The sequence below is a fragment of the Cyclopterus lumpus genome, chromosome 16, assembly GCF_009769545.1.
Source record: "Cyclopterus lumpus isolate fCycLum1 chromosome 16, fCycLum1.pri, whole genome shotgun sequence".
Lineage (NCBI taxonomy): Eukaryota > Metazoa > Chordata > Actinopteri > Perciformes > Cyclopteridae > Cyclopterus > Cyclopterus lumpus.
The window spans coordinates 11,326,956-11,340,879 of NC_046981.1; the positions used below are offsets into that span (position 1 = coordinate 11,326,956).

At 45.3% G+C, this 13,924-nt stretch overlaps 1 protein-coding gene across 1 annotated transcript; it reads left to right on the forward strand.

Annotated features, from left to right (window-relative positions):
• Positions 1 to 195: 195 nt before the first annotated feature.
• Positions 196 to 12,093, forward strand: LOC117745224 (potassium/sodium hyperpolarization-activated cyclic nucleotide-gated channel 2). Its single transcript, XM_034553391.1, has 9 exons — positions 196 to 887; positions 5,631 to 5,837; positions 6,149 to 6,362; positions 6,656 to 6,817; positions 7,750 to 7,968; positions 8,563 to 8,709; positions 8,813 to 9,053; positions 9,169 to 9,333; positions 9,680 to 12,093. Exons 1-9 carry the CDS (start codon positions 196 to 198, stop codon positions 12,091 to 12,093), a joined length of 4,461 nt encoding a protein of 1,486 aa, XP_034409282.1.
• Positions 12,094 to 13,924: the final 1,831 nt, after the last annotated feature.

The following is a 13,924-nucleotide window of genomic DNA, read 5'->3' on the forward strand; positions in this document are numbered from 1 at the left end:
CACGAGCTGAGAGGGCGCTGGGTGTGAGCTGCGGACTCGAGGACAATGACTGGAGATGCAGAGATAACTTTTCTTTAGCTTCTTCAATTTACCTTTCAGATTGACATTGATATTGTATAGCCTACAGGTAGGGCGAGAAAACCAATTGGTATAGTCTCCCTGAGCTCACTAGCTCACCCTCTTCCCTGAGTTGGGATGGATGGGGTGGTGGGAGGTGTGGGTACCCCCAGTGGCACTGGGGGCTCTGGGGGTGACAGCCTCCCCAGACGTAACAGAGGGGACTCAAAGCGGCGCAGTAAGGGCAGCCTGCCGTCACCGGGTTACAGGCTGTCCCAGGCCTCACTGGAAGGGGACAGGGGCTCTTTCGGGGCGGACAGCACTTCTTTAGGTGGACGTGGCCGTCGCCCCTCCATCATGAGCTCCTCCACCAGGGACGGCCTTCCCTTCCGAACAGCAGGCACCCCAACCACCCCAGTGCCCCTGCCGCCACCGCCCTCCTCCTCTGCCACCGCCCATGCTCCCCCGCGCTCAGTGGGCTTTGCCACCCGTGCCGCCCTGACCTCCACCTCCTCGACCGGGACTGGAGTGATGGTGGTGGCCACCGGCCCGGAGACCACCACCACCACCGCATGTAACACAACTGCTGCAGGCAGTCCTGAGTTTATGGGTCAGTTTGGACTGGGTGTTTTTGGCATGGGGCTGGATGGAGAGGACTACAGCACCTCCAACCAGAGCACCTTCATACAGAGACAGTTTGGAGCCATGCTTCAGCCGGGGGTCAACAAGTTCAGCCTGCGCATCTTTGGATCCCACAAAGCCGTCGCACTGGAGCAGGAAAGACTGAAATCAGCAGGGACGTGGATCATACACCCATACAGTGACTTCAGGTATACGCACACACACCCTCCACATCAATCTGCAGTTGTTGGTTTGTAAAATAAATGCCCTTTGTAGCACAACAACAGTTATTTTGATTGCATTATGGATCAAAGCAAGCTGAAGTCATGCACACTTCATGAAACACACTTGAAGCATAATCACAGACAGTTAAATAAAGGGAGGAAGAACAAATAGAGATGCATATTATACATGTAGCACCCTCATCAGTTGTTAACTGGGGGAAATAGGGAGGAGTACATCTGGGTGAGGAAAGAAACCTGCAGGAGAAGCAAAAAATGCAATCAGAGAATATCTGCAGGAAAGGTGGTATCCAGTCAAAGCCTGTATGAAAGGTTAAAATGGAGAATGAAAAGAGGGGAGCGTGTTAGAGTCCTTTGGGGCATGATGAAGCAGGGAGAGGTGTTTATGGAAAGGGTGACGAGGCCTCAAGTGTAGACACCATGCAGCTATGGCAGGTCTCTAGTCAACTGGAGAATAGATACTCTACAGAGACTGATTGTTTCCAGAAGAAATAGTTTCAGGATAAATGTAAGAAGATGTGATTTAGAAGGACTAATGTATTGAAGATGTTTGGTTGATCAGGGAGCACCGAGAGATGCCTTCCATGTCAATAACAGTGGATGAACCCAGCACAGCACCCCCTGCTGGTGGCTCTGTGCAAGGGATAATTAGCGTGAGAATTCCTGAAATGAAAATGACAATTGAGGCTATCCATTTTTAGTTTTCTTGAGTGAAACTCTCCTCGTGAAAATAAAGCTGAACCTGGTGGCTAATTATTTCTCTGGTTTTATTTTATTAATACAGGCAAGTAGGGAGGGGCATTTTTTAAATGTCTGCCAGCCTTAAACACACAAGGCCAAATTGCATTCACCCTCACATACTTTGCCGTGCTATTTACAGACTGACATGCTAAACACCCAAAGGCATGCTGGTCATTGGCTGTGCCTTAATTCAAAATGTGCAGGTGGAGCACAGAGGGACAGTCAGCATTCATAATCTCCAGACAGGCTACAGCAACAATGGATGACTTGATCCCCAAGGCTCCTGGCCCACTTTTGTCTCATCAAACACACACACACACACACACACACACACACACACACACATAGTCATTATGTATTGTCTGTCAATTTGATGATCACTCGCAAGTTTTGCTTATGAGTCTGCTCACAAAAGACACAGTGAATGAGATCAGTCGGGAACAGAGATGGATGGATGAATACCCCTCCTGCACTTACTGATTACTGATTACTGATTCATGCACGATATATCTAAAAATGCTAATATTCCTAATTAACCTGTATCACAATTGAATTTGGATCAATTATGTATGACTTCCTAAATTATGCAAGTTGAGTATGCATTACGCATAATTCAGTCATCTAACTTTTCAGTTAAGTACCTGAAGTCTGGAGAGACAGCTGAAGAGGAACTTTGTGAGGCCCGAGCAAGCGAGGGAAAGACGGATTACTGCTAAAGCTTCTTTATTGGGTTTTTGTGCCTGTATTGACCTTGAGCACAGAGCCTGCATGTACATTAAAATGTGCGTGTGTATGTGTGTGTGTGTGTGTGTGTGTGTGTGTGTGTGTGTGTGTGTGTGTGTGTGTGTGTGTGTGTGTGTGTGTGTCACTATTGAGTGTGCTGATAAGCTCTCACCTCATTAAGAAAAGATGTATTTCTGCTGCACATCTAAGAGTCAGATGAAGACTATTCATACATTGGAACAGCGAGAGAGGTGAAAACAGAAAGACGGTGTGTCTGTCACCACAGGCGTGTGGTGTCGAGACAGAGTTGGTGGCGTTACACATATAGTCAAAGGGATTTATTACGTAATAGCCGGTTGCTGTTGTGCTTGTTTGTCTGTACGTCTGGCAGGATGATGGGTGGAAACTTGTTCAGAACTGACATCTGGCGAGCAGGGAACCAATCAGAGGCCTCTCATGAAACACTTGGCCTGAATTACAGTATAATTACATATAAGTACAGTGTTTCATTTGACAACAGTTGAGCAGGTAGATGCAGGTCAGTTCCCCTTTAGCATCTGTTCATGTTCAAGATGGAATACTGACGAGGCAGTGGAGAGCCTTTGATTGCATTTGCAATTCCTATCTGTGTGCTCACGAGTACACACAAGTGCACGTACCACCACACACAATGCCTGAGCCAGTGTTGCGTCAGTCCCCTGTCTCATCAGGTATTTAGCCGGCATGACAAACCTTTCACATCCTTCTCCGTTTGGATCTGACGTCTTCTCTTGTCTGTTGGTTGTTCTCATTTGTTTGGTCTCACTTCTCAATGACGGCAGTGACATCTCGTACACATGTGCTGATTAATGTGCAGTCACATGTTACCATGTAACCCGCTGGGATTAGATTAAGGGAGCAGAAAACAACGGTTTGCTATATGTAAAGATGTAGAAGTCTACCTGAGCAGAGAACGATGTCGCTCTCCCTCTGTGTGTGTGGTTATCCAAGCTTCGTCTACATAGCCGGGCAGGGCCGCAAATGCATTTAGTGCATGTTAGTGCATGTGAGCATGTCCCACTGGTTGGCTCACAGCCGGTGGTTACACCTGATAATGCCGTCCAGGCTGACGGCGTCGTCGTGGAAGTGTAGTACCCGACCTCCAGCTCTCCCTCAGGTAAACACGGGAAGCTCTGTGAGCACTTTGCTGCTACGCTGTCGCGCTCAGCTACGAGCCGTCGGCTTGCTGCTGACATGTTGGTAACATTGAGAGGCAATGAAATGCTCACAATCTCAGATCTTACAACTTGGACCCTCAATTAAATAATTAATCTCTGGGAAAACAATGTAAAACAAGCATTAAAGGTTAAATGGCTTCATTTATATTGAAGCTTTTTTTGTGAAATAATGGATAACGTTACCTCTTCGGGCCTCAAACAGGTAAAACCAGGGGCTCCTACCACATTGCATTGTTGGAAGCCAATAAGGTTGTTTTTCATGCTTTAAAAAAAAAGTTTTTATATGCTTTTTTGTGTAAAACTGTAAAGTTATTAGAGCAGTCAAATAAATGTAGTGGAATAAAAAAGTACAATCGCATGGTATTGTGAAATATGGCGGTGTTTAATTTTCTAATTAAATTAAAATACATATATGTACAAGTAAGTCAAGTAAAGTACAAGTACCTACAAGTGTAATTTGTTACTTTTGACCATTATAGGGCTGCCACAAACGATTGCTTTCATTAATCGATGTACCACTGTAAAGTACTGGATTTGTAATAACATCTTATAAATGAATATCACTGACAGACATAAGCAACAAGTGTAATATGATAGGATTTACAGAAATGTTCCCTCCAGTCAGCGTTCTCAAAGCGTGTCCTCAAAATCAGGAAGAATAAATCTCCGGCCCCGTCACAACAGAAGCTACAGAACTGATGCATCTGTGTTGCTGTAAATAAGTCCTGCATTTATTGTGAGTCATTATGAAGTGATACACATATCAGTGACAAAGTCAGAGAGAAGTAGCAGCGTGATGACTCCTACTTAATCTTCATCAGTCTAGCGGCAGCATCACACCACATGAAGGAGAGCGAGTGTGTAGAAAGCAAGTCATTGATACGGGTTAAGGTGATGGATGAAGGGATTAGAAGGAAAAAGACAGAAAGATGACAAGTATCATCTGCAGATGATTGGATTGCCTTTACTGTCATACTTAACTCACAAACAGCATTTTTATGAGGGCTACGTCATCTGATAATCCAGCATGAAATACAGATTTATGAAGCCTCCCAAGGTTATTGATCATTTCCTCTTTCTGTCCCCGTCTGTCTGTCTGTCTGTCTGTCTGTCTGTCTCTTGAAATGTTATCTTAAGTCTTCTAAAATTACCTTGATATGTCATCCAGGTTATCTCGACTTGGGCTTGTGTACAATTTGAGGTCTCGAGTTTGGAAGATAAGGCGCAATCCAGATGCATTATGGGATTCTATTGTTTTATTGTTTATGAGAACTACATTTTAATTTAATTAAAAAAATGTTGAACAATAGCAAACGATTGGCCTTAACAATTTTCCAGATCCAAGAACAAGTTTTCCACAACATATAAATCAACAGAAAAGTTGCAAATACTCTATGAAAAAGGGTTTTGTTTGAACATGACTCGCAAATAATTAGAGAACTAATTAGAGAAAACGGGGTCCCAACTTTGTGTGTACTGCACATGTGCAAAGACATCCATGTAACTCTAACCTAAAGTGTACTTTCTTTGCCATATTTTAGGAATTATTAATAATAATGTATTAATTGGATTGGATTAATTGATGCCTCACACTTGTTGCCCATTGATCTCATGTTCGAAATTAAATATTACATTTACTTAATCTTATATCTAATACTTATATATTACTTATATCTAATCTTAGTTCAGGATATGTGTGACATTGGACTTTTGAATTTTACTGCCAAATAAATATAAAATTAGATACAAAAATATTTTCCACGATGTGATGCATTTTTATTTTCCCATCTTTCCGAAGTTGTTTAGCTTCCACCAACAATTAATTGAAACATTTCTAGCAGAAAACAGCCCCTCTGCATTGCATTGTGGGAGACTTGTCCTTTTGACACTTTCAGTGAGAACACATGAAACATGACGCAATAAAATAAAAGTCCAGTAAAAAAAACACAACTTAGACTTATACAGTCTAACCTTATAGACACAGACACAGAAAACAAAAAAAACCTCAACACTTTCTTTCTCTGTCTAGATTCTACTGGGACCTGTTGATGCTTATGCTGATGATGGGGAACTTAATCATCCTGCCAGTGGGCATCACTTTCTTTAGAGAGGAGAACACTCCTTCCTGGATCATCTTCAACGTGGTCTCTGACACTCTCTTCATGGTCGACTTGGTTCTCAACTTCAGGACCGGCATCATCAAGGAAGACAACACTGAAATACTGCTGGACCCCAGGTCATTAGAAGCTCCTCTGGTTGCATTGATGATGTGTATCTGGATCGTTAAGAATATTAATACGGCTGCTCTGTCGCCATTCATTTAAATGTGCTCTTCTGGCCATCTGCTGGGTTTGTGTGAAATGTAAAAAAGGATGTAAAAAAGGTGACATGCAGCTGGTGGCAGAGCTTTGTTCAAGTTTCAGTCGTACTCCTGTTAAATATTGATGAGGATCGCTTCATGCCGGCCAAATGTTGGAATCACGTCCCCAATGCTTGATTGCCAAATTACAAATGTCACTGCTCTTCTTCCATGCTACTCCAACTCAGAGCGATCCGACAGAACTACCTGAAAAACTGGTTCCTGGTGGACTTTGTGTCATCTATCCCGGTGGACTACATCTTCCTGATGGTGGACAGTCTCGACTCCGAGGTCTACCGGACAGCCCGGGCGCTGCGCATTTTCCGCTTCACCAAAATCCTGAGCCTGCTGCGACTGCTCCGCCTGTCTCGACTCATCCGCTACATCCACCAGTGGGAGGAGGTGAGAAACAGAGGCTGTAAACAGAGAGCAAAGTCGGAAGGGAAAGGGATATTTGTTTTGAAGTTCAAAACTCATTTAATATGTAAGATATGACTCATCCCAAGCCTTTTGAAATATCATGTCACAAACAGAGTCCAACATATTGTTTTTATATTGTGCTGGAGGAAATGCATTTTGAACAATTTTGTAATTGAATCCTTATGAAAAGGTAAACTTCATCTGTCCTTTCCACTCTTATTCATCCCACTTGCATTCTTATTTTCCTCCTCGTCTTTCCCTCTGCTCCTCCTCAGATCTTCCATATGACCTATGACCTTGCCAGTGCCATGGTGAGAATAGTTAATCTGATTGGTATGATGCTGCTGCTGTGCCACTGGGACGGCTGTCTCCAGTTCTTGGTCCCGATGCTGCAGGACTTCCCTCCTGACTGCTGGGTTTCCAAGAACCTGATGGTGGTGAGTCTCTAACCAGACGACTGTGTGTACGTGACAATATTTTTAATATGTTTCAGTGATTTTATATTGTGCAGAGAACAAAAACAGAACCTGACATTCAGTTCTGGTTGAATGAAAAGGACAAAGCGTTATCTCAACCTTTTTTTGAACAGCGCGCACAATATTTATTTCAGATGAATGCAAATCACAGATTCAAAAAGCGGCTTGGTTTCTGGTTATCTGTCTGTGTGTGTGTGTGTGCGCAGAGTTGATCAGATTTGACATTGTTTCCTCCTTATCTGTGTTAATTGGCTTGTGCAGCAACATGTCCAGTTGGAATAACTATCATCATCATCACGAAACTAAAAAAGCATTTCCAATTAAAACCTCAGCAGAGATCAGGTGAAGGTGTGAACCCACGCAAGTCGAAGGCCTCAGGGACCTGCTGGAGATTGCCCATGAATGCACACAGATACACAGCTGTATGGAGAGCTGACTCATGTCTTAGCGGTTGCCATGGGCGACTGTTGCTAAGCAGGCTGATGCTGGTATTTTCCCCAGAGAAAGTCCCCTCATCCTTTAGACTATTAACATCTTAGTATAATTGGACTAACACAGAAGGAAACACACACACACACACACAAACACTCAGGCTGGTCTCTATGGTCTGTAGACGTGTATTTAATAATGCAAGTTAACTGCCTTTTTATTGTCTGTGTGGTTTTAAATGTTCTGCAGACACCCTGTTTTGAAGCAAAGTGGGGTTTGACAGTTAAATTGCTCCGCTGCTCCATGTTATGATCTCAGCTATATTTTCTGAAGTGGTGTGGCTGAGCACGTCTGAGAGCAAAAACACTCCTGTAACACAGCTAAAATAAGAACAATTTAATATTATTAATTAACACTCCTTTTTACTCGTCCTGCCACCCTCTCTGTTGGCCTCCCACTCACAGAATGACACATGGGGCGTGCAGTACTCCTATGCTCTGTTCAAAGCCATGAGCCACATGTTGTGTATCGGGTACGGTGCCCAGGCTCCAGAAGGGATGATGGACGTGTGGCTCACCATGCTCAGTATGATCGTCGGTGCCACCTGCTACGCCATGTTCATCGGCCACGCCACCGCTCTCATCCAGTCGCTGGACTCCTCCAGACGACAATACCAGGAAAAGGTGAAACATGACTGCGATGCTTTTTATAGTTTAGCCGTCAAACCTGATTCAATCAATTTAAATTAAAGATGTAAAACAGCGGATCTTTATATTTGCTAAGCTAGAATCATTTATTTATCATTTTTGATGATTGAATTATCAAAATTGTTGTTGAATAGTTTTCTGTCAAAAGGCAACTCTTGTGGGGGTCAGGACTTTCCAAAGTTAAATGGATTATTTCATTTTTAATTAAACAATCTAATATCACTCCATTTTCCAAATTCACAGAAATTCTGACTGTAAAATATATATGCAACATTGTTTTACACCAATAGAAACAAAACTACTATTTCTTTACAAACCATAATGCATTGCATCCAATTGTATAGATGCAAAAAAGGAAAATTGTTGCGACATCAGTGTCTAAAATCTTAATGTACTGTTCTATTGTGTAAATTATCGAGTGTCTATTATGTGGACGAGTGAAGTTTATAGCGGACACATGCCAGAAAGTTTGAGACCCAGTGGATTTCAGTGTTCTTATGGTCTTTTCATTTAAAGTGAATGTGCTGGTTTCCATCCCCCTGACCTGTGCATGTTTGTGTGTTATTACAGTACAAGCAGGTGGAGCAGTACATGTCGTTCCATAAGCTTCCTGCAGACGTTCGGCAAAAGATCCACGAGTACTATGAGCACCGCTTCCAGGGTAAAATGTTTGATGAGGAGAACATCCTGGGAGAGCTCAGCGAGCCGCTTAAAGAGGTAACAAATTCACTCGTCTGCACCTAGAGACCACGAACGCTCTGGCCTTTGAGCAAATCTCTTTCTTCACTTCTCTGTTCATCTCTTCATCCGCTTCCTCTAGGAGATAGTCAGCTTTAACTGCCGCAGCCTGGTGGCTAACATGCCGCTGTTCGCCACCGCTGATCCCAACTTTGTGACTGCCGTCCTGACCAAGCTCCGATTCGAAGTGTTTCAGCCTTCAGACTTCATCATCCGCGAGGGCACCGTTGGCCGGAAGATGTACTTCATACAGCACGGGCGAGTCGGTGTGCTGACCCGTGGCAACAAGGAAACCAAGCTGAGCGATGGGTCATACTTTGGAGGTGATAATAATGTGCAGAGTCAACAGCTCAAGTTCTGTAGGAAGGTATAAAGGAAGAATATACGGAAGTTTAAACTGTAGGTTAATTTATCCCACTACCTGTACCCTTTTTTCAGAGATTTGTTTGTTGACTCGTGGACGGAGGACAGCCAGCGTCCGTGCAGATACATACTGTCGCCTGTACTCTCTCAGCGTGGACAGCTTTAACGAGGTGCTGGAGGAACATCCGATGATGCGGCGTGCCTTTGAAACTGTAGCTGTTGACCGATTGGACCGAATCGGTAAAGTGTGGATGTCTGAGTGGCTCATATATTTCTCTACCATCCTGTGTGGGACTATTTTCCATTCAGCTCTATAATTCGGTAACGGCCTTGCCCAATATTTGCAATTATCCATCCAGTACTGCTACATTTCTCAGGGGCCTTGTCCTCATTTTAAAGGTCGGAACTCTTCTTTGAAAAATGAAATGCTGAAATACTAAAGGTTGAGCAATATTCTCTGTGAAGAAAATATGTGCTATGTGTTCAGTAAACAACGTGGCCTTCAAAAAACTAAAACATGTCACTCTTTCCCATCTTTGTGTTCTGAAACTTAATTCACATTTGATATGAATGTTCTCCTCCACAGGCAGGAAGAACTCTATGCTCCTGCGGAAGTCATCCCAGGGCGGTTCTCTGGGGGGCAGTATGGGTCACGGTGGAGGCCGTGGAGCAGGGGGAGGGCTGGCAGCCGGCACTCTGGGTTCCTGTGACAGCATGCTGGTGCAGCAGATTGTCAAACACGACAGCATGTCGGCCATGCAAGATGCCATTGCGGCTGCTGCTGCTGCAGGAAGAAGTGGAATCATCAGAGGAAGTGGCACGGTGTCTCCTCGACCACGCCCAGTCATCTGGGCGCCGCTGGTCCATGCCCCTCTGCAGGCTGCTGCTGCCACCAGTAATGTAGCTATCGCCCTCATGCACCAGCAGCAGCAACAGCAGCAGCATTTACAGCAGCTTCAGCAGCAGCATGCACTTGGGGGGGCTTTCTTTGTGCCCTCCCCTCTTGTTTCTCCCTCTCCCTCCTCCTCTTTCCCTCTGTCTCCCCCTCGTCCTCCCACGTTACAGCCCCTCCGCCCATCTGTGAGCTCTCTCATCGGGATGATGACGATGGGAGGGATGGGAGGGATAGGAGGGATGGGTGGTTTGTCCCCAAGAGGATTTCCTGCCTCTCCCTCATCCATGGGCCCTCTTGGTGGGTTGACATCGCCCCCTATTGTCAAAACGCCATCCACATCCGCCTCCCCTGTCCCGTCGTCAGTCCAACAAGAAAGGACTCTTCATTACAGCCTCCGCCTGCAGGCTGATCATCCCTCAATGATTGCTGGATCACCAGGTGGAGGGCCACAGGCTCCACCTCTCCACAAGGTACCTGCAGCTAACCCCCCTGCTGCTCGTGGTGCCCCGTCAGATTGCAACACTTTGGTGGCGGGCCAGCAGGGAGCAAAAGAAGCTCTGTTACGTCATGGAGGAAACAGCTCTCAGTGTCTGCCTGCACTTGGCAGACTCACCCAGGAGGCCAGGCTTTTGTCGGCCTCGCAGCCCACTCTGCCTCACCGCTCCTGGGCTGGAGTGCAGCCTCACCCGCCTCTCCACAGGAAGGCTTCTGGTGGTAATTTGCTCTCGACTCCTTTCCTGGCAGTGCAGTTGGCCAGAGGAGCCAGTGCAGGTATGCTGACTTGTAACACTCCAGTACAGCTGGTGACAAATATGCCGTTTAATGCACAGGCCGCAGTTCCTATTCAGGCAGTACACGCACACAATCTGCCCACACAATCTGCCCCTCACACTGTGCCCACACCTACAGCTGCATACATGCCTTCTGCAGCTTCTTTGCCATCTTCCTCCCCTACAAAGCAGACCCCGCTCTCCTCTTTAACCTCTTCCCCTTCACCCATGTCTCCTTCACCTACACACCCCCAGACACCTCGTCCTAAACCAATCCCAATGACCCCCTTTCCTCCTCCCTGCTCCACCCCACCTTCAGCGGGAACAAACCCGCTGTCGCTTTCGTCAACTTCTCGTCCCAAACCAACTCCTACATCCTCTCCCCGCTCCTCCCCCTCCACCCCGCCGCCTTCATCTTCTGTTTCTCCCCCTGTTTTAATACCTCAAACTTATGGGCCCAAGACATCTTTTGCGTTCTCTTCTCCCCCTTCCTCCTTGATCACCTCTATCCCACCACGTCCCCAGAGCCCCCGAGCCAAGGCATCCAACACACCTCCTTCTGCTTCTCCGTTGTCTGGCCCCAGTCCCGCCCCAACCCCAATCCCTTCTCCGATACAGACTCCGACTCAGACAACACGTGCTCGTATTTCGATCCCCGCCCAAACTCCTACACAAACCCTGACACCTGTTACTCCTACCCAGACCCTAACCCTTACACCTTCTCCCTCTCCCATCCCTGTTACACCTGTTCCGTCCTTAAGTAAATCCAAGAGTCCAACCCCTTTTCTCCAACCCTCGGTCCATAGTTCAAACAGAGGCCCCACCACGAGCCAGATCCCAAAACAGACCCCCACCCAAACTGCATCTCCTTCCCCTTTACCAGCTAACACTAGCTCTCCCAATAAAATAAAGTTCTCAGTTCATCCTGTCCTTACTCCAATTACCACATCAAGCTCTGTTTTCGCCACCAAACCAACCCCAGCTGCAACCTCACCCTCAACAACCGTATGCCCAAACCCGAGCTCCACTAAGCCCTCATCTCTTACTACCACCACCTCCTCCTCCTCCTCCACCACCACCATCTCCTCCAGTTTACAATCTGCTTCTGCACACCCCCAGAAACAAATGCCAACCACAACAGCTGCCCCTAACTTCTCCTCAAACCCCAATATATCCTCTACCCCTGCCCCGACCTCTCAGGCATCAACCACGACATCCACTCAGTCAGTGCATGCAGCCACCTCTGCCAGCAGCACCTCCCCTAAAGACCCTCAGCTATCACTCGCCAGAAAAGACTCAGAGGGACGAAGACACAAACTGCCCTTTAACATGTAAGACATTCTCACAGGATGTTGTGACCGCTGCTGATTAGCAGAGCCCTGGATATACCGCGTTGTGTCATCCTCGGCATCATCGTCCAATGATGACGTGTCGACAGGTACATCTTGTTTGCGTCCACTCTAGGATGTGATTGTCTCAGAACATCAGGTGTTCGTGTGACTCTGAAGCAAAGCCTTCGCTCGAGGAGACTTTCTTGGTGTGTTGAGTGGTTGGTGCAGGCTAGAGTCTGAAAAGCCATCCAAATGTATACATACATACATATCTGTGTTAGTGATTGTTGGAGCAAGCATGGGAGCTGAAGTGGAAACAGTATGCACAGTTAAATGAGATGGAAGCAATAGCTGAGAAAAAAAGTCTCCATTTACTATACATGCAATACATGTGAAATATGCGAGACTCTCACAATGTGACAGGAAATGACATTGACAATAATAATAAATGTGAGTAAACAATGCTGTTGTCAGTTTCAAATGTGGGCAATAGAGCAGACACTTCCTGTTTTCCAGCTCTGCACCGAAGTGTAATATTTTCTTGTCCGATTATTAACAATGATAAGAATATAAAATCCCTGTAAAGTTGATGCTCATATGAATTTGAATAATTAGGAGCAGTTCACTGGTAGTTTTGTTGTCCCAGGTGTGCGGTGTTTAGTTTTTTGAACAAGACAAAACTTTTAAACTACATGTTCACACTGACAACTTCTGTAAATTGTGTTTTTGTGCGTGCGTGTGTGTGTGTGTGTGAAAGACAACACTGCTGTGCTGTGCACCGCGGCTCAGACGGCTCCCTGACCTGTAAATACGTGCCTCTCTGTGGGTCTGTTGTACGCTTCCTCACGCCTCAGCCTCTCTGTCTTTCATCTCTTCTCTGTCTCGCCGCCTTTCATCTGATTTCACAGCCCCCGTCGCTAGCTGCTTCTTTGGCGCTCACAGACTCCCTTTCTCTCAGTTTGCCCGACACTTTGCTCTGTGCGGCCGTCGGCCTCATGTTCAAATGGCTCGTCCTTCTGTTGCCCTACAACATTGTTTCAGCACCATTTCCAGTGATGTTTGATGTTTTGTGTGCGTAGCAACAAGACATTTTTGTCTTAACCCCTGATACCATGTTGCCTAGACTATAAATTAAAGGACCAAATGTTTAACTTTGTATTTATCACAGCTTTAGCTTTTGAAAAGAAAAGAATAGCCAATAATGCTGTCACCATGATGATCTTGAGCGTGGTGTTTAAGACGATGATTATGATGACGATGATGATTATGATGATATTCTTGACAACCATAGTAATGGTGAAGGTGTATATCTGGATGTAACAATAAAGCAGATTTAGATATCATCTTGTTGAGTGTGTTGAGGCATGAGCTCCTTTGTGTGTGTCTGTTCTGTGAACATGTATATAATATATATTTATATTAATATAGCCTATATATAAATGATGCTACATCAACCACAGGCAGGATGTATATGAAAGTATTGACAAAATAGCAAATATACATTTGTATTTCAACTGAAACTTGATAGTTGATGAGTTGGACCTTTTAGACTTTTGCAGAGCAAAAATGTCCAGATCATTCCAGATGCCTTCATTATAATAACAATTTTTTTTAGATTAAAAACTGCCCTCCATAACTAACCATCGTCCCCAGAAAAACATTATAAACCAACGAACAAGCTGTTAATGTACAATAAATTACAAGGTTGGTTTATGGGGGGAAATGTTCTCAAATGATCTCCAGTGGTATCCACAAAATACACTATCAACAGTTTTCTGATAAAACAACAAGTTGGATTATCTGGATCCAGAAATACAGGAATCACACTCAGCTCT